Source organism: Mobula birostris, chromosome 21 (assembly GCF_030028105.1).
Source record: "Mobula birostris isolate sMobBir1 chromosome 21, sMobBir1.hap1, whole genome shotgun sequence".
NCBI classification, from domain to species: domain Eukaryota; kingdom Metazoa; phylum Chordata; class Chondrichthyes; order Myliobatiformes; family Myliobatidae; genus Mobula; species Mobula birostris.
Genome location: NC_092390.1, coordinates 14,405,806 through 14,433,019, shown reverse-complemented (window position 1 = coordinate 14,433,019; position 27,214 = coordinate 14,405,806). Strand labels below are relative to the sequence as shown.

The 27,214-nt window shown below is 42.5% G+C and overlaps 1 protein-coding gene across 3 annotated transcripts in view; it reads right to left on the bottom strand.

The window, feature by feature from the left end:
- The window catches only part of zfyve27 (zinc finger, FYVE domain containing 27), a 223,076-nt gene that overhangs the window by 145,872 nt on the left and 49,990 nt on the right, over positions 1-27,214 (bottom strand). For all 3 annotated transcript variants that reach the window (XM_072239013.1, XM_072239014.1, XM_072239015.1), the window contains exons 6-7: positions 25,005-25,135; positions 3,116-3,184 (exon numbers count right to left, since the gene is read on the bottom strand). In XM_072239013.1, the coding sequence (XP_072095114.1) occupies positions 3,116-3,184; positions 25,005-25,135 (200 nt within the window). The remainder of the gene's footprint in view (positions 1-3,115; positions 3,185-25,004; positions 25,136-27,214) is intronic.

Sequence of the window (27,214 nt, the reverse complement as noted above, 5' to 3'; positions counted from 1 at the left end):
TGTGAAGGAGGAATATATTCAAATAAAACCCAGTGTAAAATCTGAGTTTTTTTATTTAAACAGGAGACAGGAGAAGGTAATTAGTGCTGTTTGAGAACTGGGAATGCTATTTATTTTCAATAAGCCACATACTCCAAATATCTGTTTGTTCTTAAGTAGTGGAGCACACAACAAAATTATTTTTTTCCATAACAGCCATAATAAATAAAACATGGCTTGCACTTGCAGAATACCTTATCATATTAATACCTTCCAAGGCACAAATCCACGGTCTCACGAGACTAACGGATGCCTATAAATATATCACAAACACACCTCACATATGGCAAGGGACTTTGAAGTGCAGGGATTGTTATGTATGAGAAATCAGCAGCCAATTTCCACCCAGCAAAGCCACACATTCACCAAGATTGGTCAGTCACCTGGTGCTTGAGGTAACCTAGCTGAATAGGGAATAGTGGATGGGGCATTGACAGACTCCCCTGTTTGAAGGGAGAGTGTGGATGAAGTAAGAAGCTGGGAAGTCAGGTGGAAGAGGTAAAGGGCCGAAGAAGGAATCTGATAGGAGAGGAGAGAGGACAATGGAATTCAGGACATATATCTGATATAGATGTACTTTGGTAATAAATTTACTCTGACTTTGACTGTATATACGCAAAGATTGACAAAAACTTTGCAAAAGAAAAATTCTGCAATTAAGAAATAGAAACCAGTAAATAAGTAATACTGAGAACATGAGTTGTGGAGTCCTTGAAAGTGAGTCCATGGGTTGTGTTCAGTGTTGAGGTGAGTGAAGTTATCCATGCTGGCTTCGGGGCCTGATGGTTGAAGGGTAATAACTGTTTCTTGGTGGGGTGCGACCTAAAGCTCCTGTACCTCGTGCATGATGATAGATAACAAGAAGAGAGCATGGTCTGGATGGTGGGGAGCTCTTTATGATTGATGCTGCTTTCTATGGCAGCACTCCCTGTAAATGTGCTCAATGGTGGGGAGGGCTTTGCCTGTGACCTAGGATTCATAGAGTTCAGTTACACAGCACAGAAACAAGCCCTTCAGCCCAACTGGTACATACTGACTAACATGCACCAAGCTAGTTCTATTACCATCTGAAGATGAAAGAAATTAGCTTATCTTAAACACAAAATACTCCGCAGATGCTGGGATCAAAGCAACACTCACAACACGCTGGAGGAACTCAGCAGGTCGGGCAGCACCCTCCCCCCACCTTCTTTATAGGGCCTCTGCCCCTTCCCTCTACAGTCCTGACGAAGGGTTCCACCGCAAAACGTCGACTCATCGTTTCCACGGATGCTGCCCGACCTGCTGAGTTCCTCCAGCGTGTTGTGAGTGTTGAAAGAAATTAGCTTTATTTGTTGCACGAACATCAAAACATAAGTGAAACGCATCACTTGCGTCAAATCGAATCAATCATGCCCATTACTTACTAACCCTAATCTGTACATTTTTAGAATGTGGAGGAAACGAGAGTACCTAGAGGAAGCCTACAGCGTCACAGGATGAACATACAAACTCCTCACGGGACAGCGTTAGGATATTAAGCTCCGATCAGTAACCGCTGTCGCTGAAAAGCGAATGCACTAACTGCTATGTTACCATGACACCCTAAACACTCCCACTCCATGAACCCGCCTCAGCTACTTCCCCTGGCAACTCATTTAAGGATCAGCTTTATTTGGAAAATACACTTACAAGTACAGAATTTGCAGTGGTGTGTTTGTGTGACATACAACAACATTCAACAATTACAAAGAATTAAGAATAATATAAAGTTAAAAGCACAGATATGGAATAAAATATGCATAAATACCAACATGCATTTACAACGTAAATAGCATTATAAAAAGTGGTTTAAAGTATTTACAGATTGATCAGATTAACTGCCTGGGGGAAGAAGCTTTTAAGATGGTGTGAAGTTTTTGCTTAGAACACCACCCTTGATTTATTAAAAGTTGCCTCTCAAGTTCCTATTAAATCTTTCCACTCTCACCTTAAACCTAACAAGGTGGTGTGCTGTATCAAACAAATAGCTACGTTGGGATCCAGCCTGGGTCACTGGAACAGATGGGGGAGCAGCTCTACTCTCTGTGCCACTCCACCATCATTAAAAATAATCCCAGTCATGTGATTTAACCATTAGGAACAAGAATGAGAATTTTAATACACTGCTTTTGGCAGAGCTCTTGAAGAGAGTGCACACATACATATTCATATTCATACATAAAAATCTCTTGTGCATTACAGCATAGTACAGGTGCTTTGGCCCACAATGTTGTGCTGACCTTTTAACCTAATCTAAAATCAATCTAATCCTTCCCTCCTACATAACCCTCCACTTTTCTTTTATTTTATTTACTGAGTGGAACAAGCTGTAACAGCATAACAAACCGCACTTCCCAGCAATCCACCTATTTAACCCTTGCCTGATCACAGGACAATTTGGAATGACCAATTAACCTACTAACCAGTATGTCTTTCGAATGTGGGAGGAGACTGGAGCACCTGGAGGAAACCCACACGTTCCCGGGGAACAGAGTACAAACTCCTTACAGATGACGCTGGAATTGAACTCCGAACTCAGACGTCCTGAGCTATAATAGTGTTGCACTAACCACCACCCCGGCAGAGTGTTCCATGCACTCACCACTCCGGGTAGAAAGCTTTCCTCTGACATCCTTATTATACTTTCCTCTAATCACATTAAAATTAAGCCCCCTCATGTATAGTAGATATTCAAGTATATTATGTTTTGGCACAAATGACATTTTCACTGTATGTTTCAATGTACATGTGACAAATAAAGCTAATCTTTATTTAATGCAACACACACAAAATGCTGGAGGAACTCAGCAGGTCAGGCAGCATCTATAGAAAAGTCTAAATAGTCAACGTTTCAGGCCAAGACTCTTCTTCAGAACTGAAGAAGGGTCCTTTTTATTGTTTCATCACTGATGACTCTACTGGTCCCTTCTTGACAACATCATCTGTGTCAGTGTGAAACAAATGCAAGCTGCAGAGCTTTCAGTACCATGAAAACACACGCCAGTAGCTTGCGAGGCACTGCAGACGAGCTCACTGCCAGTAATGTTCAACTCACCTCTATTGCATCCTTGAATTCGTCGTCCTGCTCCTGTTCCTGTTCCTCCAGATTTCCCGGGGTCACCTCCTGCAGAGGGTGATTGAAAGCAGCATTACTTTAAATAGAATGTTAATTTTATAAAATAAATGTGGTTAGCCAGAGTAAAAAGCTGGCTACTGATGAGGAATCCAAAGTGCAGGATCAGCAGCCCCTCCATAACCGTGCATATCATGCTGAGTCAGAGGGATGAGGTTTTAAGACCTACACAAAATCTTGGCTGATACTCCAGTTCCCCACTGCAACCATGTTTTATTGCCAGACGTTGTATCTGCTCTCTCTCAGGCAGACCTGAAAACGTCCCACTACTCCATTTTGTCCAGTTGGAGAGTTGCCCAGGTGTGTCCAACAAAACATAGGGCAAAAACAGCTTCTCAACCTGGAGCTGTCAGAGTCCTACAGCAGGGAAACAGTTTCTTTGGCCCAAACCCATCCCTGCCTGCCAAGATGTATATCTGCACTAGTCTCATTTCCCCTCCTGTGGCCCACATAAGACCATAAGACATAAGAGCAGAATTAGGCCATCTGGCCCATCGAGTCTGCTCCGCCATTCAATCAGGCCTGAGCCTTTTTTTCTCTCCTCCTCAACCCCCGTTTCCAGCCTTCTCCCCGTAACCTTTGATGCCATGTCCAATCAAGAAACTATCATCTCTGCCTTAAATACACCCAACGACCTGGCCTCCACAGCTGCATGTAGCAACAAATTCCACAAATTCACCACCCTTTGGCTAAAGAATTTCTCCCCATCTCTGTTTTGAAGGGGCGTCTTTCTATCTTGAGGCTGTGCCCTCTTGTACTAGACTCTGCCACCATGGGAAACATCCTTTCCACATTTACTCTATCTAGGCCTTTCAACATTCGAAAGGTTTCAATGAGATCCCCCCTGATCCTTCTGAATTCCAGCAAGTACAGACCCAGAGCCATCAAACGTTCCTCGTATGATAACCCTTTCATTCCTGGAATCATCCTTGTGAACCTCCTCTGGACCCTCTCCAATGCCAGCACACCTTTTCTGAGATGAGAGGCCCAAAACTGTTCACAATACTCAAGGTGAGGCCTCGCCAGTGCCTTATAAAGCCTCAGAATGACATCCTTGTTCTTGTATTTTAGACCTCTTGAAATGAATGCTAACATGGCATTTGCCTTCCTCACCACTGACTCAACCTGCAAGTTAACCTTTAGAGTGTTCTGCACAAGGACTCCCAAGTCCCTTTGCACCTCAAATTTTTGGATTTTCTCCCCATTTAGAAAATAGTCCGCACATTTATTTCTACTACCAAAGTGCATGACCATGCATTTTCCAACATTTTATTTCATTTCTTGCCACTTTCTTGCCCATTCTACTAACCTATCTAAGTCCTTCGGCATCCTACCTGTTTCCCCAACACTACCTGCCCCTCCACCAATCTTGGTATTGACTGCAAACTTGGCAACAAAGCCATTTATTCCATCATCTAAATCATTGAAATACAGCATAAAAAGAAGCGGTTCCAACACCAACCCCTGTGGACCCCCACTAGTCACTGGCAGCCAACCAGAAAAGGATCCTTTTATTCCCACTCACTGCCTCCTACCAATCAACCAATGCTCTAACCATGTTAGTAACTTTCCTGTAATACCATGGGCTCTTAACTTGGTAAGCAGCCTCATGTGTGGCACCTTGTCAAAAACGTTCTGAAAGTCCAAATATACAACATCCACTGCATCCCCTTTATCTATTCTACTTGTAATCTCCTCAAAGAATTCCAACAGGTTTGTCAGGCAGGATTTTCCCTGAAGGAAATCATGCTGACTTTGTACTATCTTGTCATGTGTCGCCAAGTACTCCATCACATCATCCTTAACAATTGACCCTAACATCTTCCCAACCACTGAGGTCAGGCTACCTGGTCTATAATTTCCTTTCTACTGCCTTCCTCCTTTCTTAAATTTGCAATTTTCCAGTCCTCTGGCACAATGCCAGAGTCCAATGATTTTTGAAAGATCATTTCTATTGCCACCACAATCTCTAATGCTACCTCTTTCAGAACCCTAGGGTGCAGTTCATCTGGTCTGAGTGATTTGCATACCTTTAAGTCTTTTAGCTTTTTGAGCACCTTCTCTCTCGTAATAGTAACTGCATCCACTTCTCTTTCTTCACACACTACAATATCAGGCATACTGCTAGTGTTTTCCACAGTGAAGACTGATGCAAAATACTCATTTAGTTCATCAGCCATCTCGTTATCCCCCATTATTATCTCTCCTGCCTCATTTTCTAGCAGTACTATGTCCACTCTCATTTCTCTTTTATTTTTAACATATTTGAAAATACTTTTACTATCCACTTCGATATTATTTGCTAGCTTGCTTTTATATTTCATCTTTTCCCTTCTAATGATTTTTAGTTGCTCTCTGTACGTTTTTAAAAACTTCCCAGTCCTCTATTTTCCCACTAATTTTTGCTTTGTTGTATACCTTTTCTTTTGCTTTTACAATATCTCTGACTTCCCTTGTCAGCCATGGTTGTACTATTTTACTATTTGAGTATTTCTTCATTTTTGGAATACACATGTCCTGCACCTTCCTCATTTTTCCCCAGAAACGCATGCCATTGCTGCTCTGCTGACATGTCTGCCAGCAGCTCCTTCCAATTTGCTTTGGCCAAATCCTCTCTCATACCACTGTAATTTCCCTTACTCCACTGAAATACTGCTGCTTCAGACTTTACTTTCTCCCTATCAAATTTCAAGTTGAACTCGATCATATTGTGATCACTGGTTTCTAAGGGTTCTTTTACCTTGAGCTCCCTAATCGCCTCCAGTTCATTACATAACACCCAATCCAGTATAGCTGATCCCCTAGTAGGCTCAATGACAACTGCTCTAAAAGGCCATCTCTTAGGCATTCAACAAACTCACTCTCAAGCTCCATTACCAACCTGATTTTCCCAATCGACCTACATGTTAAAATCTCACATGACTACCATAACATTGCCCTTTTAACTCACCTTTTCTATTTCCCATTGTAATCTGTGATCCACCTCCCAGCCACTGTTGGGAGGCTTGTATATAACTGGCATCAACGTCTTTTTACCCTTGCAGTTTCTTACCTCAACCCACAAGGATTCAACATCTTCCGATCCTATGTCACATCTTTCTCGTGATTTGATGCCTTTTTTTTTACCAGTAAAGCTACACCACCCCCTCTGCCTGTCTCCCTATCCCGCCGATATAACATGTAACCTTGGACATTCAGCTCCCAACAACAACCATCCTTCAGCCACGATTCGTTGATGGCAACAACATCATACCTGACAATCTGTAACAGTGCAACAGGACCATTCACCTTATTTCTTATACTACACACATTTAGATACAACACCTTGAGTACCGTATTTGCTACCCTTTCTGATTCTGAATCCCTAATGTTTTGATACTCAGCCTGCTGGCTGCAACTAAATCCCATCACCTGCCTGCCCTTCCTGATGGTCTGACTGCACACTTTCTTTAGTTTTTTACCATCCATCCTATCCTGAGTCCCTTCACTCTGGTTCCCACCCCCCTGTCAAATTTGTTAAAACCCTCCCAAGAGACTTATAAGATACGGATGCATGGAGTCGGAGGAAGTGTATTGGCATGGATAGTGGATTGGTTAACCAATAGAAGGCAGAGAGTTGGTATAAATGGGTGTTTCTCCGGTTGGCAGTCAGTGGTGAGTGGGGTGCCACAGGGGTCGGTGCTGGGCCCGCAGCTGTTTACCATTCACATTGATGATTTGGAAGAGGGGACTGAGTGCAGCGTAGCAAAGTTTGCTGATGACACTAAAATGAGTGGAAAAGCAAATTGTATAGAGGATGTGGAGAGTCTGCAGAGGGATATAAATAGGTTAAGTAAGTGGGCCAAGGTCTGGCAGATGGAATACAACGTTGGTAAATGCTAGATCATCCACTTTGGAAGGAATAATAGAAGAGCAGATTATTATTTAAATGGTGAATGACTGTAGCCTGCTGTTGTGCAGAGGGACTTGGGAACGCTTGTTCATGAATCACAAAAAGTTGGCTTGCAGGTACAACAGGTTATTAAGAAGGCAAACGGAATGTTGGCCTTCATTGCTAGAGGGATTGAATTCAAGAGCAGGGAGGTCATGCTGCAATTATACAGGGTACTGGTGAGGCCGCACCTGGAGTACTGTGTGCAGTTCTAGTCTCCACACTTGAGGAAGGATATACTGGCTTTGGAGGCAATGCAGAGGAGGGTCACCAGGTTGATTCCAGGGATGAAGGGGTTAACCTATGAGGAGAGATTGTCACCTGGGACTATATTCTCTGGAGTTCAGAAGAACGAGAGGAGATCCTATAGAAACATACAACATTTTGTAAGGGATAGATAAGATAGAAGTAGGAAAGTTGTTTTCATTGGTAGGTGAGACTAGAACTAAGGGAGATTGCCTCAAGATTCAGGGGAGAAGATTTAGAACGGAGATGAGGAGAAACTGTTTTTCCCAGAGAGTGGTGAATCTGCGGAATTCCCTGCCCAGGGAAGCAGTTGAGGCTTCTTCACTAAATATATTGAAGAAACAAGTTTTTACATAGTAAGGGAATTAAGAGTTATGGGGAAAAGGCAGGTAGATGGAGCTGAGTTTACGGACTGATCAGCCATGATCTTACTGAATGGCAGGGCAGGCTCGTTGGGCTGGATGGCCTACTCCTGCTCCTATTTCTTATGTTCTTATGTTATGTAGAAAATATTTGTCAGTAAAAGCCAGTAGATTTCTGTTGGAATAGAACCTAATCATCAAATAGGAATGTTTACAATGCTTCAGTAGTAGTACCTGTGATAAGTCAAGAGAGAGAACTTTTTCATGTCAATAGTCAAGGTGTAGTGAAGAATCTGGCAACTGAATGCTTGTTTTGGAATGAGTTTCTCAATTTTGCATGTTTCAACATTTTTGAGCATGTGGATATGTACGTAGAAGGTCAGTTATCAAATCTTGGGGAAAGGGGAGGACAAAAGTGGGGACTTTTAACCTTAAAAGCAAAAACAGGAGACCTGTAGAACTCTCCAGATCTTAGCACCATGTTGGAAAGAGGAAAAGTGATTTCAAAGAGTGGTGTTGGTGGGTGGGAGGGGATGGCATTGTGAATAAATTATTGCAGTGAGATGGTCTCTGCTGAGTGTTTTCTCAAGGAACCAGCTGGAAGAAAGGATGATTTTGCTTTTCTCTTGTTTGCAGCCTCCAAATGACCCACACGAAATATCTCATGATGACCTCGTGCTGAGCCTGAGGTCTGTTCTTACCGCTACGCCTCAGTTTGCAGAGGTAATTCCAGAATTCTCTTTCCTTTGCTCTGATGCATCTCTTCTAAGGAGATGTAAACATTGGTAACCAGCATCTAAACTCCTCAACTACTTCTATGACTTTACCTTTTATCGGTGTTGTACAGCGTAGAAGGATTTTCTGGCCAATGTGCCTGCGCTAGCCCTTTTATAATTACACAATAGTACTACTCCTAAGGTCTTTCACTACCCGCTGTAGGTGTTCTTATCAATTATTTATAAAATACCTTTTTGAAGTTGATCTTCATGGGAGAGTTTGTCATCGAAATGTTGGTTATAATCGACACCTACAGTAGCATGCAAAAGTTTGGGCACTCCGGTCAAAATTTCTGTTACTGTGAATAGCTAAGCGAGTAAAAGATGAACTGATTTCCAAAAGGCATAAAGTTAAAGATGACACATTTCTTTAATATCTTAAGCAAGAAAACTTTTTTATTTCCATCTTTTACAGTTTCAAAATAACAAAAAAGGAAAAGGGCCTGAAGCAAAAGTTTGGGCACCCTGCATGGTCAGTACTTAGTAACACCCCCCTTGGCAGTATCACAGCTTGTAAACGCTTTCTGTAGCCAGGTAAGAGTCTTTCAATTCTTGTTTGGGGGATTTTCATCCATTCTTCCTTGCAAAAGGCTTCTAGTTCTGTGGGATTCTTGGGCTGTCTTGCATGCACTGCTCTTTTGATGTCTATCCACAGATTTTCGATGATGTTTAGGTCAGAGGACTGAGGGCCATGGCAAAACCATCAGCTTGCGCCTCTTGAGGTAGTCCATTGTGGATTTTGAGATGTGTTTAGGATCTTTATCCTGTTGTAGAAGCCATCCTCTTTTCATCTTCAGCTTTTTTACAGATGGTGTGATGTTTGCTTCCAGAATTTCCTGGTATTTAATTGAATTCATTCTTCCCTCTACCAGTGAAATGTTCCCCGTGCCACTGGCTGCAACACAAGCCCAAAGCACGATTGATCCACCCCCGTGCTTAACAGTTGGAGAGGTGTTCTTTTCATGAAATTCTGCACCCTTTTTTCTCCAAACATATCTTTGTTCATTGCGCCCAAAAAGTTCTATTTTAACTTCATCATTCCACAGGACTTGTTTCCAAAATGCACCAGGCTTGTTTAGATGTTCCTTTGCAAACTTCTGATGCTGAATTGTGTGGTGAGGACGCAGGAAAGGTTTTCTTCTGATGACTCTTCCATGAAGGTCATATTCGTGCAGGTGTCGCTGCACAGTAGAACAGTGTACCACCACTCCAGAGTCTGCTAAATCTTCCTGAAGGTCTTTTGCAGTCAAACTGGAGTTTTGATTTGCCTTTCTAGCAGTCCTACGAGCAGTTCTCTCAGAAAGTTTTTTTGGTCTTCCAGACCTCAACTTGACCTCCACTGTTCCTGTTAACTGCCATTTCTTAATTACATTACAAACTGAGGAAACAGCTACCTGAAAATGCTTTGCTATCTTCTTATAGCCTTCTCCTGCTTTGTAGGCATCATTTATTTTAATTTTCAGAGTGCTAGGCAGCTGCTTAGAGGAGCCTATGGCTGCTGATTGTTGGGACAAGGTTTGAGGAGTCAGGGTATTTATAAAGCTTTGAAATTTGCATAACCTGGCCTTTCCTAACAATGATTGTGAACAAGCCATAGCTCTAACAAGCTAATTAAGGTCTGACACCTTGGTAAAAGTTATCTGAGAGCTCAAATCCCTTGGGGTGCCCAAACTTTTGCATGGTGCTCCCTTCCTTTTTTTCACTCTAAAATTGTACGAAACAAAAATAATACACTAATCTTGTTTAAAGTGTTGAAAAGAATGTTTCATTTTTAACTTTATGACTTTTGGACATCAGTTCATCTTCCACTCACTTAACTATTTACAGTAACAGAAATTTTGACCAGGAGTGCCCAAACTTTTGCATGCCATTGTATACCTGGCTGGAAGCCCGAGAAGAGCTTATTCATCATACAATGTGTTGTTTGTGTCAGTGACCAACGTTGACACATGTTGTACTGGGGTAGCCCACAAGTACTGTCTTGCTTCCAGCATCAATATAGCATGCCCACAACTTACAAACCTGTTTGGATTGTGGAAGGAAATGAAGAAACCATAGCAGCAAGAGGAAACCCACACGGTCAGGGGGAGAGCATACAAACTCCTTACAGACAGTGGTCCGACAGACAGGAGATGAGTTATACAGCTCTCATTATGTGCACGTGCAGTTCAACTCTCTGAGTGATTATGCAGAAAGTTTGAAGTTAATAACTCATCTCCTTCTACCTTAGGCCACGAACTTATCAATCATCCCTGCTGTGGACCACTTTCTGGAGGTCCAAGAAGCCGACTTCTACAAAGAAGGGATCTGTATGCTCCATGATCACTGGACTAAGTGTGTAAATGTAGGAGGGGACTATGCTGAAAAATACATGTGCTAGGTTTTCTAAAATTGACTCCTTCTACCTTAAGCCACAAACATATCAATCACCCCTCATATGAAAGGAAAAGGGGTTTGAAGGAAACACAAGATGGAAAGATAAGAGAACCTTAGATGTCCAGAGGGCTGATGAATTCAGTCAAGAAAAAAAAGGAAAAGTATATAAAGCTACAAAAGTTAGGATCAAACAAAGCATAATGAGGAGTATAAAGAAGCCAGAAAATAACTAAATAAGGGAATTAGGAAATCCAGGAGGGGCCAGGAAAAGTCATTGGAAAGTAGGATTAGGGTGAATCCCAAAGCATTCTACACATACATCAACAACAAGACGATAACTGGTTAGAGAGTGGGACCATTCGAGGATAAAAGGGCGGGGAGGTGAACATTTGTTTGGATGGACAGAATGTGAGTGAGGTACTAAATGAGTACTGTGCTTCAGTATTTAACAAGGGAAAGGATATGGAGGACCAGGAGATCAGTGCTGAGTGTATAAACATACTAGGGCATTTAGAGGTCAAGGAAGGGTAAGTGTTGGGCCTCCTAAGGAGTATTAAGGTAGATAAGACCCCAGGGCCTGATGACATTTACCTCAGGTTATTGAAGGAGGCAAGAGACAAAATTGCTGGTCCCTTGACCAGTATCTTCACGTCCTCTATAATCACAGGTGAGGTCCCAAAGGACTGGCAAGTGGCTAAAGTTATACCTCTATTTAAGAAGGGAACAAAGGAAAATCCTGGGAACTATAGATCGGTGAGTCTCACCTCAGTTGTAGGGAAATTGCTGGAGAAAATTCTTTGGGGTAGAATACATGAATATTTGAAAATCCATGCCCTAATTAGGGAGAGACAGCATGGCTTTGTGCGTAGCAGGTCATGCCTTACCAACTTGATTGAGTTTTTTGACAAGGTGACGAAAGAGGTTGATGAGGGTAGGGTAGTGGATACTGTTGGCATGTATTTTAGTAAGACATTTGACAAAGTCCCTCATGGGAGGCTAATCAAGAAGATTAAGATGCATGAGGGTCCACGGTGAATTGGCTGTTTGGATTCAGAACTGGCTTGTACATAGAAGGGAGGGTAGTAAACTTATTCGAGTTGGAGGTCTGTAATTAGCAGCGGTCCACAGGGATCTGTGCTAGAACTTCTGTTGTTGGTGATGTACATAACTGACCTGGATGAAAATGTAGATGGGTGGATTAGTAAATTTGCGGATGATACCAAGATTGGTGGATTTGTGAATTGTGTAGAAGACTGGCAAACAACACAGCACGATATAGATCAGTTGCAGATATGGGCAGAGAAATAGAAGAAGGAGTTTAACCCAGATAAATGTGAGGTGTTGAACCTTGGCAGGGCAAATGCAAGGAGATGGTACACTGTTATGAGCATGATCCTTAACAGTGCTACTGAGCAGGTGGATCTTGAGATCAAAGTTCATAGCTCCTTGAAAGTGGCTACACAGGTCAATAAGGTGGTTAAGAAGGCTTGTGAAATGCTTGCTTTTATTAGTCGAGGTAATGAGTTCAAAAGTCAAGAGGTTATGTTGCAGCTTCATAAAACTCTGGTTAGGCCACATCTGGAGTATTGCATACAGTTCTGGTCGCCTCACCACAGGAAGGACGTTGAGTCTTCGGAGAGGGTGCAGAAGAGGTTTACCAGAATGCTGCCTGGTTTAGAGGCCATGTGCTATCACGAGAGGCTGAATAAAAACTTGGGTTGTTTTCTCTGGAATGCCGGAGGCTGAGGGGAGATCTGATAGAGGTTTATAAGATTATGAGAGGCATAGATAGAGTGGACAGAGCATATCCATATCCCAGGGTTGAAATGTCAAATACCAGAGGGCATGCATTGAAGGTGGGGGGTAGGGGTTCAAGGGGGATGTGAGCAGTAAGATTTTTACTCAGAGAGTGTGGATGCCTGGAATGTGCTAGCTGGTATGGTGGGAGAGGCAAATCAAATACATTAGAGGCTTTTAAGAGATGTTTGGATAGACACTTAGATTTTAAGGAAGATAGAGGGATATGGATGGCGTTGGTAGAAGGGATTAATGTTTGGGCGTCTTAGATTTGCCTTTTAGCTGGTTTAGCACAATGTTGTTGGCTAAATGGCCTGTTTCTGTGCTGTAGTCTTCTATGTTCTATAACAGTCTCAGCCTATTCAGTCTCTACCGGAGCCCTCCAGCCCCAGTAACATTGTTGTGATTCCTTTCTGCACCACTTTAATGACACCATTAACCGAGTGACCAAAATTGTGCACAACTCTCCAGGAAAGGTCTCTGCAAAGTTATACACAAATCCTACATTAATCTCAATTTTTAAAAAATTCTCCCCCTAGAACTCTCAACCAAGAAGTTGGGAGATTGCTGTGCACAAAATCAGCTCATTTGATTGACTACTATGCATTTGGACACCCAGGGGTTACTATCACTGACATATGTCGTGAAATGTGTTGTTTTATGGCAAGAGTACATTGTAATATATAAAGTATACTATAAATTAAATATGAAATATATATAAAAAACATTAAGCGGCATTTCTCAACTCCAATTTTGACTAAAAGGATGTAATGTTAATGATATTTCCATCTCATCACTTCATACTTTTCGCTGTTGCCTTATCTGTCTAGTCAATAAACCTTGTCCTCGCTACATAATTGATTACTATCCTCCTGTTTGCCAAACCTCCGAAGCACGTCATCTGCGAATCTTCAAATTCCAGCTGTACACTCCTCTGCAAGGCATTAGTGTAGATCAGAAAGCACAACGGTACTAACACTGACCCTAGAGAAACACCAGTATCTACCACCTTGCAGTCTAGGAAACAACCATTAACTGCCTCCATAGACGCTGCCTGACCTACTGAGTTCCTCCAGCAACACACAAAATGCCAGAGGAATTCAGGCAGCAATCAGGAGGGTGAAGGGTCTCAACCCAAAACATTAACCTTCCATTTTCTTCCGCAGGTGTTGCCTGACCAGCTGACTCCCCCATAGCTTTTTATGTTGCTCCAGATTTCCAGCATCTGCTACCTGTTGCGTCTCCCACCTACAAACTCCATTTCCAGAAAAGTTGGGACATTTTCCAAAATGCAATAAAAACAAAAATCTGTGATATGTTAATTCACGTGAACCTTTATTTCACTGACAAAAGTACAAAGAAAAGATTTTCAATAGTTTTACTGACCAACTTAATTGTATTTTGTAAATATTCACAAATTTAGAATATGATGGCTGCAACACACTCAACAAAAGTTGGGACAGAGTTAAAATAAGATTGAAAAGTGCACAGAATATTCAAGTAACACCGGTTTGGAAGACTCCACATTAAGCGGGCTAATTGATAGCAGGTGAGGTATCATGACTGGGTATAAAAGTAGCATCCATCAAAGGCTCAGTCTTTGCAAGCAAGGATGGGTCGTGGCTCACCCCTTTGTGCCAAAATTCGTGAGAAAATTGTTAGTCAGTTCAAAAGGAACATTTCTCAACGCAAGATTGCAGAGAATTTAGGTCTTTCAACATCTATATTATGAAAAGATTCAGAGAATTCAGAGACATCTCAGTGCGTAAAGATCAAGCTCGGAAACCACTGTTGAATGCGCATGATCTTCGAGCCCTCAGGCGGCACTGCCTAAGAAACCGTCATGCTACTGTGACAATTATAGCCACCTGGGCTCGGGAGCACTTCAGAAAACCACCGTCACTCAACACAGTCCGTCACTGCATCCAGAAATGCAACTTGAAACTGTATTACGCAAGGAGGAAGCCATACATCAACTCTATGCAGAAACGCCGGTGAGTTCTCTGGGCCCGAGCTCATCTCAGATGGACCGAAAGACTGTGGAACCATGTGCTGTGGTCAGATGAGTCCACATTTCAGTTAGTTTTCGGAAAAAACAGGCGTCGAGTTCTCCGTGCCAAAGATGAAAATGACCATCCAGATTGTTATCAGCGAAAGGTGCAAAAGCCAGCATCTGTGATGGTATGGGGGTACATCAGTGCCCATGGCATGGGTGAGTTGCATGGATGTGAAGGTACCATTGACTCTGAGGCATATATTAGGATTTTAGAGAGACATATGTTGCCATCAAGGTGATGTCTCTTCCTGGGACATCCATGCTTACTTCAGCAGGACAATGCCAGACCACATTCTGCACAGGCTACAACAGCGTGGCTTTGTAGACACACAGTGCATGTGCTTGACTGGCCTGCTGCCAGTCCAGATCTATCTCCTATTGAAAATGTATGGCGCATCATGAAGAGGAGAATCAGACAACGGAGACCACAGACTGTTGAGCAGCTAAAGTCTTATATCAAGCAAGAATGGACAAAATTTCCAATTGCAAATCTACTACAATTAGTATCCTCAGTTCCAATACAATTAAAAAGTGTTAGTAAAAGGAAAGGTGATGTAACACAATGGTAAACATGCCTCTGTCCCAACTTTTGTTGAGTGAGTTGCAGCCATCAAATTCTAAATTTGTGTATGTTTACAAAATACAATTAAGTTGGTCAGTAAAACTATTGAAAATCTTTTCTTTGTACTTTTGTCAGTTAAATAAAGGTTCACGTGAATTAACATATCACAGATTTTTGTTTTTATTGCATTTTGGAAAATATCCCAACTTTTCTGGAAATCGGGTTTGTACCATGACCCTCGACTTAAGCCACTTTCGTGAATGTGTTGTCACGGATCATTTCATTCCATGGGAATCAATTCTGCAGTGTGTGCGGGATTCCTTTCTGAAAATCCAGGAGTATGCCATTTCCTTCACCAACAATCTAATTACCTTATCTAGAAGCTGTCAACAATTCCACACTGCCTCTTCTTTACTGACTCAAATAAATTTTCCCGTCAAGATGGCGCCTGTGTACAACGCTCCTTTGGTCGGCATCTCCAGGATAGATCATGAAACCATATATTTCATTTCTTTTATTTCTTTCATGTTCATTTTCCGTCTTGGAAGTGATCCTGGAACTGTTGGAGACTGTGACTTGCTGTTTGGAGATCATTTGGGTGTTCCAGCACTCTGCAGTCTCTGAGAGGATTCCGGGAGGCAGAGGCAGCGTGTGCGAACCTCACGACGGGCACGCTGCCGGACAGGGTGCAGGCCGATGTTCGACTCCACTTCACCGATTAAAGCGACGAGGGAGATTGAAGTATCAAGGTGAATGCGGAGGGTGAGCACTGGCTCCCTTTTTACGATGGCTCTGCCACTGGACCCAAATGTTCCCCAAGGTTTTCTGCGTTTTGCATGTGGACTTGGACTACAGACTTTTTTTCTTCAGTCTCATAGTTTTTTATATTCTGTGTTTTTTGTCCAATCTTTCTTGTGTTTTTTGTGCAGGGAGGGGGTTTTGGGGGGGTTAATGTGCCTGCTCTGCTTTGTTTGTTTTTTTGTGCAGGAGAAGAGGTTTGGTGGTTACTGTTCCTGTTCTGTTGTGTTCATTTTTTTGTGCAGGAGGAGAGATTTGCGGGTCATGTTCCTGTTCTGTTTTGTTCGGTGTTTTGTGCGGGAGGGACTGGAGGTCGATGTTCCTGTTCTGTTTTGTTCATTTTTTTGTGCGGGAGGAGAGATTTGGGGGTCAATGATCCTGTTCTATTGTGTTTGTTTTTTTGTGCGGGAGGAGGTATTTGAGGGTCGATGTTCCTGTTCTGTTTTGTTTGGTGTTTTGTGCGGGAGGAGGGACTGGGGGAGTTGACGTGCCTGTTCCATTTTTGCTCATTTTTTGTGCGGGGAGGGGGGATTTTCGGGGAATGGTGCCTGTGCTGCCTTTCTTTTCTTTCTTGGGTTTCATCACTACCCAGAGAAGAATTTCAAGTTGTATACTTGGATAATAAATGAACCTTTGAACCAGCAAACTCCCCGATTCTTGACATTATTGAACTGAAGAGATTATCTAATTCTCCACTGAAAGCATTGTTCTCTGAAGGTGTCACATTTGTCTGGTGGAGTGGCACGGTAATGCAGTGGTTAACATAAAGCTTTATGGCACAAGCTGTAAAATCAGGTTCAATTCCCACCACTGTCTGTAAGAAAATTTTATGTCTTGCTGTAACCAGGTGGGTTTCATCTGGGTGCTCCGGTTTCCTCTACATACCAAAGGCATACAGGTTAAGGTAAGTTGTGGACATGATATGTTGATGCTGGAAGCTGGTGACTGTGTTGTTTAATGACACAAAAACTGTATGTTTTGATGTACATGTGACAAATAAAACTAATCTTATATTTAAAGAAATCTTACATCCCCTCCAGGAATGCAGCAAGCTGAGGACACGCAGTTTGATGTGTGGGTTCCTCCATGCAGGAGCAGAATAGGCCATTCAGCTCATTAAATCTGCTCCACCACTCAATCATAGCAGATCTATTTTTTGTTTAAATCAACTCCATTTCCATGCTTCTCCCCATAACCTTTAACCCATCCTTTACCAATCAAGAACCTATCAAACTCTGCCTTAAATACACCCAATAACTTGGCCTCCATGGCAGCAAATTCCACAGATTCACCACCCTCTGGCTAAAGAAATCTCTTCATATCTCAGTTCTAAAATGATGTCCCCTTATTCTGAGGCTATGCTCCTAGACCCTAGACTCTCCTACTATTGGAAACATCCACTGCACGTTTACTCTATGCAGACCTTTCAGTACTCAGTCGGTTTTAAAGAGATCTCCTAATCTTCCTGAACTGCATCATACAAATCCATTTATATCAAATGACCCCCATACGTTAAACCTTTCATTCCCTGGATCATTCTTGTGAATTTCCTCTGGACCCTCTCCAGGACTAACTCATCATTCCTTGGATGCTCCTCATATGTTACCTCCTGCCATAGACAGCTGTTGCAGGGAAGGAACACATTGCGTCTTTCGCTCCCGACCTTTCAATCCAGAAGCCTTCAGACTGTTCAAGGCTCAAATTCCAAACTACATGAGCAACAACTTCCTTTCCTGCACTCCGTCCGCCTTATTGAGACCGCCAGCAGAGGCATCAATCACATAGCGGTGCCAAGTCTGACGAATGAAGAGTTTCACACTTACCGCCACATTCTGGTTAAGAAACAAAAAACAGATGTTTATGTAGCAGCTTATCATCACTTCTCTTGGCAAAATCATTTAAACTTGATCTTTTTATAACTGGTGATAGACAAGGAAAACACAACTAGACTTCAAGAAGATGAGAACAGTAGGAGGAAAATAAAAATCAGGAAAAATAAAGTGATTTACTATTGCAAATTTCACAATCTCAGAACATTCCAAACCGATTTAGAGCCAATGAAAATAAGCACTGTTGCCATGGCATTACAGAGCACAGCAGCAAAGAGAAGCTCACACAAACAATGCACACTGCCTCTTCTTTACTATCTCAGGTATTCTGCAGTTGAAAAAAAGACTGAGGACTATCACAAGCTGATAGGGTGGCTGAGAAGGCACATGGTGTCTTCATTAGTTGGGGCAGAGGATTCAAGAGCCACAAGTTAATGTTGCAACTCTACAAAACCCTGGTTAGACCACACTTGGAGTAATGTGTTCAGCTTTGGTTGCCTCATTATAGGAAGGATATGGAGGCTTTAGACAGGGTGCAGAGGAGGTTTATCAAGATGTTTCCTGGATTGGAGAACATGTCTGATGAGGAAAGGTTGTGCAAACTAGGGCTTTTTTTGGAAGCATAGGAGGATGAGAGTTGACTTGATAGAGACAACAAGATAATATGAGGCATAGATCAAGTGGATGGCCACATACTTTATTTCAGGGAGTAAATGAGGGCAAAGTTTTAAGGTGATTGGAGGAAAACATGGAGGAATGTCAGAGATTTTTTTTTAAAAAGCAGTGAGTGGTAGGTGCATGTAACACAATGCCAGGAGTGGTGGTAGACACAGATACATTAGGTTCATTTAAAGGACTCTTAGATGGCACATGGATGAAAGAAACACAGAGAGCTATGTGGGAAGGAAGGGTTACATTGATCTTGGAGTCATTTAAAAGGCTGGCACAACATCATGGGCTGAAGAGCCTGTACTGTGCTGCACTGTTCTATCTTCAATGATTAACAGGATGCCAAGAACAACTCTTCTGCTTCTAAAAACAGGAGCACGCTCATCCAAGAGGGGAGAACCTTAAAACTGAGACATCATTAAAATCAGTTTAAAAGCTCATCTAAAATACAGCACCTCCAATAATAAAGCCCCTTGATCAAGATCTCATGAAGCAAAGCACAGGCCAACACTGCTCCACCCTGGAGTTGAACTTATGAATTGGATGGCAACTTGCTTTAAAATGGAATTTGTTTTATTTGATTCTAATTGTGCTTTTTTTTGTCAAAATGTATATCATTTATGTTTAACTCATGTTCCCGTGCTCTTTTCATGTGAATGCTGCTTATCAATGCTATGTACCTGCAATGTTGCTGACACAAGTAAGTTTATCATTGCATTGCATGACAAGGGTTACCAGCTATCGTCACAAAGTCTATGGAAAGAATATCTTTTCTAGTGCTTTTTGTATTTTTTTCTGTGTTTAAATAGGTTACATTTGATGATTAGTACTGAAACATATTACTTGCATTATGTTGTACTATGGTATTGCTGTTCTAGTCCACTGGAGGCCAGTGACACTCTGCCTTGGGGTGAGAGGACTGCATGTGTCAAAATCAAAGTCCTAACATACTAGACCACTGCTACACTATAATAAGGTATACCTATCGTTCCTTTCCGAGACCACATTTTGGCAAAGCAGACCATTTGGCTACACTCTTACAATTTGCATACAAACAGAGCTTAAAAGAAGGCTCCAGAGATTAAAACAACTACGAGGTGGTCGCAGGAAGCAGAGAAATGGTTACAGGATTGCTTTGAGTCAGTGGATTGGGCCATGTTCGAGAATTCATCTGAGGACCTGAATGACTACACCAGGGTCATAACAGGCTTTATTAAAACAGCTGTGGATGGAGTGTGTTGCCACAAAGGGTTAACTTCAACAAGAAGCCCTGGATGAACCATGAAATCTGGAATTTGCTGAGAGCCAGAACAGAGGCATTCAAGTCTGCTCATCAAGAATGCTACAAGAGGTGAAGGTATGATCTCCAGAAAGCCATCTCAAGGTCGAAATGGAGATTATATACTAGAGTAGAATCAACGAGAGATGCTTGACAGCTGTGGCAGGGTTTGAATGCCATAACCTCCTACATAAAGTAGTTAAATCTTGCGACATGAGGGACAGCAGAGCCTTGCTTCCAGATGAGCCTTTTATGTTCACTTTGACCACCAGAACAGGGGATAACCATCATGCACCCTCATGTCTCCCAATGATCCTTTGGTCTCAGTATGTGAAGATGACGTGCGAGCTGCCTTCAAGAAGTAAGTCCAAGGAAAGCATCCAGTCTGGATGAGGGAACCTGGCTGAATACTGAAGACCTGAGTCAACCAACTGGTACAGATATCTTCAACCGCTCACTCTGGTCGTGTGTGGTACCCACCTACTTCAAGCAGGCTTCAATCATACCAGTGCCCAAGAAAAGCGTGGTAACCTGCCTCAATGACTACGCCCAGTGGCACTTACATCCACAGTGATGAAGTGTTTTGAGAGGCTGGTGTTGAAGTATACCAGCTCCTGCCTGAATGGTGACTTGAATCTGCTCCAATTTGCCTACCAAAGAAACAGGTCCACAGCAGATGCCATCTCATTGGCTCTTCACACAACCTTGGAACATCTGAACAGCAAAGATGCATACATCAGGATGCTCTTTACCAATTACAGTTCAGCACTTAATACCATCAGCTCCTCAAAACTGATCAGTATGCTCCAAGACCTGAGCCTCAATACCCCTTTGTGCAAATAGATCCTGAATTTCCTCACTTGCAGACCTCAATCAGTTTGGATTGGCAAAACCATCTCCTCCACAATCTCCATCACCACAGGGATGTGTACTTAGCCCCCTGCTCTACTTGCTTTACATCTATAACTGTGTGGCTAAGTAGAGCTCCAACACCATATACAAGCTTGCTGATGACTCCACTGATGTGGGCAGTATCAAAAGTGGTGACTGAATCTGCACACAGGAGGGAGATTGAGTGGTGTCATAACAACAACATCTCACTCAATGTCATTAAGACCAAGGAACTGATTGTAGATTTCAGGAGAGGGAAACCAGAGGATCAGAGGTGGAGAGGGTCAGTAACTTTAAACTCCTGGGTGTCACCATCTCAGAGGACCTGTCCTGGTCCCATCATATAAATATAATTGCAAATAAAGCACAACAGTGCCTCTACTTCCTCAGGAGACTGCGGAGATTTGGCGTGACATCAAAAACCTTGGCAAACTTCTATAGATGTGTGGTGGAAAGCATGCCAACTGGCTGCATTATGACCTGATATGGCAACAATGCCTTTGAGCAGAAAATCCTACAAAAAGTAGGGAATTCAGCCCAGTGCATCACGGATAGAGCCCTCCCAACCATTGAGCACACCTACATGACACATTGTCGTGGAAAAGCAGCATCCATCATCAAATATCCTTACCACCCAGGCCATGTTCTCTTCTCGCTGCTTGGCCAGGTAGAAGATGCCTCAGGACTCACACCACCAGGTTCAAAACAGTTACTAGCCCTTAACCATCAGGCTCTTGAACAAAGGGGGATAACTACATTCATTCTATTCCTGGTGTTCCCACAACTAATGGTCTCACCTTAAGGACTTTTTATCTTGTTGCTTCATGCTCATTATTTAGTGCAATTTATTTATATTTGCACCTGCACAGTTTGTTGTTTAACAGTTACTGTCCTATAGATTTGCTGAGTATGCCCAGAGGAAAAAGAATCTCCGGGTTTTATGTGGTGACATATATGTACTCTGATAATAAATGTTTCTTTGATTTTGGCTTTCACGGGCTGCCCACAGCACATCATTGGGTGTGCTGGCTGTTAGCCCAAATGAGGCGTTTCACTGTATGTTCGGATGTACACGTGATAAACAAACCTGCATCCATTCACTGTTTTATTAAGTGGCCCAGTACTATAGATAGACAATCTTTCTGCGGAAACAATATGACAGATATACTACACTGAAGGACCCCTACTGAATTTCCGTTTGCAGCTTAGCTACAGACTCTGAGCACTAATCACCCATTTCAACAGTCATCAGATACTATGAAATAAAACTCTGCATCAGCAAACTTTGAAAGCAGATGAAGGCAAGAACCGCTAACCCTTTCCAAAGCATTCTCCCTTACAATTAAGACTGGTGATTAACAGCCACAATAATTGAGATGGATTAAACAGCAGTAAATTTCTGCTCAAAGATGTCTATTAGATGGTATTAGCCTGGTGGATGCCAAAGCACCTGAAAAACATTATCTGATTCACTCCATGAATGAGTGAGGTGATTAGATGTCCATCACCTATTTTTGTTTTCAATTTAGAGATACTGTGTGCAACAGACCCTTTCAACCCAACGGCCACTGCCCAGCAACCCACCCATTTAACCCTAGTCTAATCACGGCACAATTTACAATGACAAAATAACCTATTAACCAGTACATCTTTAGACTATGGGAGGAAACCGGAGCACCCACAGGAAATCCACGCAGTTCACGAGGAGAACGTACAAACTCCTTACAGAGGACACTGGAATTGAAATCTGAACGCTGGAGCGTCTGAGCTGCAACAGTGTTGCTCTACCTGCTATGCTCCGTGGTGCCCTATTGCCAACCTACACCAGTGAAGCAAATTCTCAACCATGAGGCATAGCCGAACATCTGGAAAACTTCTGAAATGTCTGCTTTGCTACCGCTGCTACTGTGTGGTAACCAGAACCTCTGGAGCTGTAGGCCTCGAAATCCTTGGCTTTGCGTGTTTCAGCGGCCGGGGAGAGGTCGAAGGTGCTCGGCAGACGATGGCGCTCGGGAGACTGTATCGGAGAGGCTGCTCGGAAGCTCGGAGTTTTCGGACGGATGGACTCAGGGTCGGCTGTGGTCGGCTGGTTCCAAGGTATCGGCAAGTTGACAGTGCCTGGAAGTTTACGGCAGGGAGTTTCTCCCTTTTGCCGCCACTATCGGGGACTCGGGAGTCGATCGACTCGGGGACTTTGAGACTATTTTTTTTTTTACTGTGCCCCTGGACTGTTCTTCATCAAATTATGGTATTGCTTTGCACTGCTGTAACTATATGGTATAATTATGTGGTTTTGTCAGGGTTAGTCTTTGGTCTGTCTTGTTTTCTGTGATATCATGCCGGAGAAACATTGTATTATTTCTTAATGCATGTATGCATTTCTAAATGACAATAAAAGAGGTCTGAGTGTCCTCATAATCTAATGAGGAACTGCTGCATGCTTGCACTTGCAGAAACATGGCTCCAGGACCCAACCTATGCACTATCAATCTTCGGGCCACGTCACTCAAGGACTTGGACTAAAGTTATTTTCTTATGACTGTAAGTGCTATCATAACTGTATGTGTTATGTACTAGATGTTGAATCTTGGCCCCAGAGATACATTGTTCTATTTAGCTGCACACATGCATATAGCTGAACGACAATTAAACTTGAGCTTTAACATTCCACCCTGCCCCCAAAGGAAATGGAAGTCTCGTAAACCATCAAACTCAAGCAGGATGTCAGGAAAGTAAATTAAGAGAAGTGAAAAGCACATTACAAGCATTTACACTTTCTTAAATAGTACAAATTTAAATAAATATGGCCCTCCTCCCTTTCTCTGCAGCTTAAAATCTATTCCATTTCTCATTTTTCTGGTGATCTAGGTATCATATTGCAGCAATTACAAAAAGTTCAGGTCCAAAGAGAGTTAAGGTGGCATACAGCAGAAAGGAGCTGAATTTCAGAATATGGAGGTAGCACAGGGTGCAGGTGAGGCAATACCGGGAATGTTGTGCACAGTCTGGTGGCAACAAAAAGAGATTCACCACACTAATCAACACCTAACCCCAGCTACCACCACCATTTCATCATTTTCAGTCAGTGTCACCTTACATACAAGACACTCTTGTACCTAGGATCACTTTGTGTACATAAAGTCAATATACATAAGCAATCTTATGTAGTTATTTTTATTGTGCTTTTTATTGTGTTCTCTGCATCTTATTGAGGTTTTTTTGTGCCTCATCAGATCCAGAGTAACAATTATTTTGTTCTCCTTCACTCCTGAATACTGGAAAAAAAAACACTAAATAATCTTGTATCTTAATTCCTGGGATTAAAGAGCTGAACTATCAAGAGAGGCTAGGCAGTTTGGTTCTGTATTTCTTGGAATTTAGAGGATGAGGGGTGACCTTATTCAAACATACAAGATCCGACTGGGTAGATATTGCTTTGTTGCTTGGTATGTTCTGTTCTGCTATGCTCTGTGTTGTTTTGCTGAGCATTACAGGCATGCTATGTTTATCACATGTACATTGAAACCTACAGTGCAAAGTGTTGTGTGCGTTAACAACCAACTCACCCCAAGGATGTGCTGGGGACAACCCACAAGTGTCGCTATGGAATCTGTGCCGACACTTGTGGACTGCCCCAAGTACATCCCCGGGTTGCGTTGTGTATTAACACACTTGATGCCTTTCATTGTATATTTCAATGTACATGTGATAAATAAGTCTAGATCTGATCTGAAATGGAAATGTTGAGTTGTTTTTACTGGTGGGAGAGTTGTGCGTAAGGGGATATTACAACAAAATAAGGGGGCAGTCATTTAAAACAGAGGCACACAGAAATACCTTCGCCCAGACAGAGGGAACCTCTGGAATTCTCTGCCCCAAGGGTGGAGAAGGCAAGATCATAAGATACATTTAATATTTGAAAGATTAAATAATGGAGAGTTATGAGGAACTGGCACACAAGAGAAAATTCATCGAAGTAAATAAACCATTATTATACTGAATTATGGGCTAGGCTTGAACAGCCAAGTGGCCATCTCTGTCCAATTTCCTAAAGTTTTTGTGAAAAGTTATTGACCTAAAAACTAACTCTATTTTATTCTCCACAGGTACCGCCTGACTTGCTGAGTTATGTCCAGGATTTTGTTTTTATTTCAGATTTGCAGTATCTGATTTTTGCTTTCCCATCTACTTGCCTGGTCCCCAGCAGGTCTGTGTTGTGGTATCTGCTCAGTTTCTTACCTCTGGAGTGCTTGCTGTTGGAGTCACATCCTGGTTTACAGCTCCTTCTGACTCTGCCACTGCAACCTCCTCTTCGGTCACTGGCGCTGGCCTCAAATTCTGCAGCAACGCTCCCTTGTAATCTTTAATTACTGCAGAAACAAAACGAGAGAAAAGAAAACAAAAGGATAATTAGAGAAGTAAAAGATAACGCGAAAAGTCCACAATCTTTTCGAAGAACTTTTCCTTCACTTGACCCCCAAGAAAAACACCACTTTAAGCAACACAAAATGTTGAAGGAACTCAGCAAATTAGACATCTATGGAAGGGAATAATGAGTTGAAGTTTCAGGCCAAGACCCTGCATCGGGACTGAAAAGGGAGAAGCAGCAGAATAAAGTGGGGGGAAGGAAGGAGAAGGAACTTAAGCTGGCAGGTGATTGGTAATAGTGGGTGGGTGGGTGAGGAGGAAGGATGAATCTTCTGGTGGTTCAAGTATGCATCTATCTCAGCAAACTATCTGAATTACTCTTTTCTTTATTCATTACAGGAATGTGGGCTTTGTAGAGAGTTCCAGAAATGACCCAACAACAGTGAAGGAGCGGCAACAGTGTGGCATCTGGCTTGGAGGGCAACTTCCCAGTGGTGGTGTTCACCATGCCTCTGCTCCCATGTCCTCCGTGCCCTTGGAAGGATGGAGAGGCCACCAGGCAGGCTGCTACGCCCAGCTTAAACGGTCACCTTGGTTGACATGAACCAGTTGGACAAAGGGGCCTGTTTCCGTGCTCTGTGACAGTGACTCACAACAATCCCGCTAACACAAGAATCAATTCATCCGTCCAATGTACCCCTTCTTGGCCAGCTTTGACTACATCTGTAGCTTCACTAAGGCAATCTGAGTGTGCTATTGTATAAAGGCTGAAGTTCAAGACTCAGGACATAAATGCCATGAATATTAGCTTTCTACAGCAGCAACACAGCACATTATAAATATAAATTACTTGCGTTTAAACTAATGTAAATTATACATAACTTACAAAACACACAATTCATGTTAATTTAAGTTTATGTAATTTATGTAATAATGCAGGTTGAGGGAAATATACCAGGAGGTAGTGTAGTGGTTAGCACAACACTTTATAGTACAGTTGTCCCAGGTTCAATTCCCACCGCCTGTAAGAAGTCTGTACATTCTCCCCATGACCATACCGGTTTCCTCCAGATGTTCCAGTTTCAAAGACATACCAGCTGGTAGGTTAATTGGTCATTGTAAATTGTCCTGTGATTAGGCTAGGAATAAATTGGCGAATTGCTGGGCAATGTAGTTTGAAAGGTTGAAAGGGACTATTCCATGATGTATCTCAATAAAATTTTTTTTTTTAAATTAGTGTCAGGGGTTGTCAGATCAGTGGGGAAGAAGCTGTTTTTGAACTTGAGTTGTGGGTACTCTTGAAGAATTCTGGCTGGGGTGGGTGGCAGTGTGTGCTTAGTGGGGAGTGCAGTATGAGCCAAACAAAGCAAACGTGCCCACAAACACCAGGGATCCTGCAGACGCTGGAAATCTTGAGCAACACACACAAGTTGCTGGAGGAACTCAGCTGGTCAGGCAGCACTTATGAAGGGAAATAAACAGTCAACATTTCAGGCTGAAAACCATCTTGATGAAGGATCTCAGCCCCAAATGTCAACTGTTCATTCCCCTCCACAAATGTGTCTGACTGGTTCAGACGAGTCCACCTTCATTTACATACAATTGGAAACAAATACAGAAAATCTTGCATTCTTTGACACTGAACAGGGTTGATGCATCAGCTGATTTCAACCAACAAACATCTTCAACCAGTTCCAACCCAACACAACGTGGGATGAAGCAACAAAGGATCTGCTGGAAGAATTCGGTAGGTTGAGTAGCATCTGTCAAAGGAAAATCTGTCCACACCTCAGCTCAAAACCCTCTATCAGGACATGCATGGAGTTTTAAATATAAACACACAAGAGGTTTTGCAGATGCTGGAATTCTTCAGAAACACGCAAGATGCTGGAGGAACTCAGCAAGTCTTCCCACTTCCATTTTCATTTTCTGCCTCCTGCCCTTTTCCTTTCCAATCCTAATGAAGGATCTCTGCCTGAAATGACAACTGTTTATTCTCCTCAACAGATGCTGCCTGACTTGCTGAGTTCCTCCAGCATTTTTTGTGTGTGCAATAAGTTTGATTGAAGTTGTGTCAACAG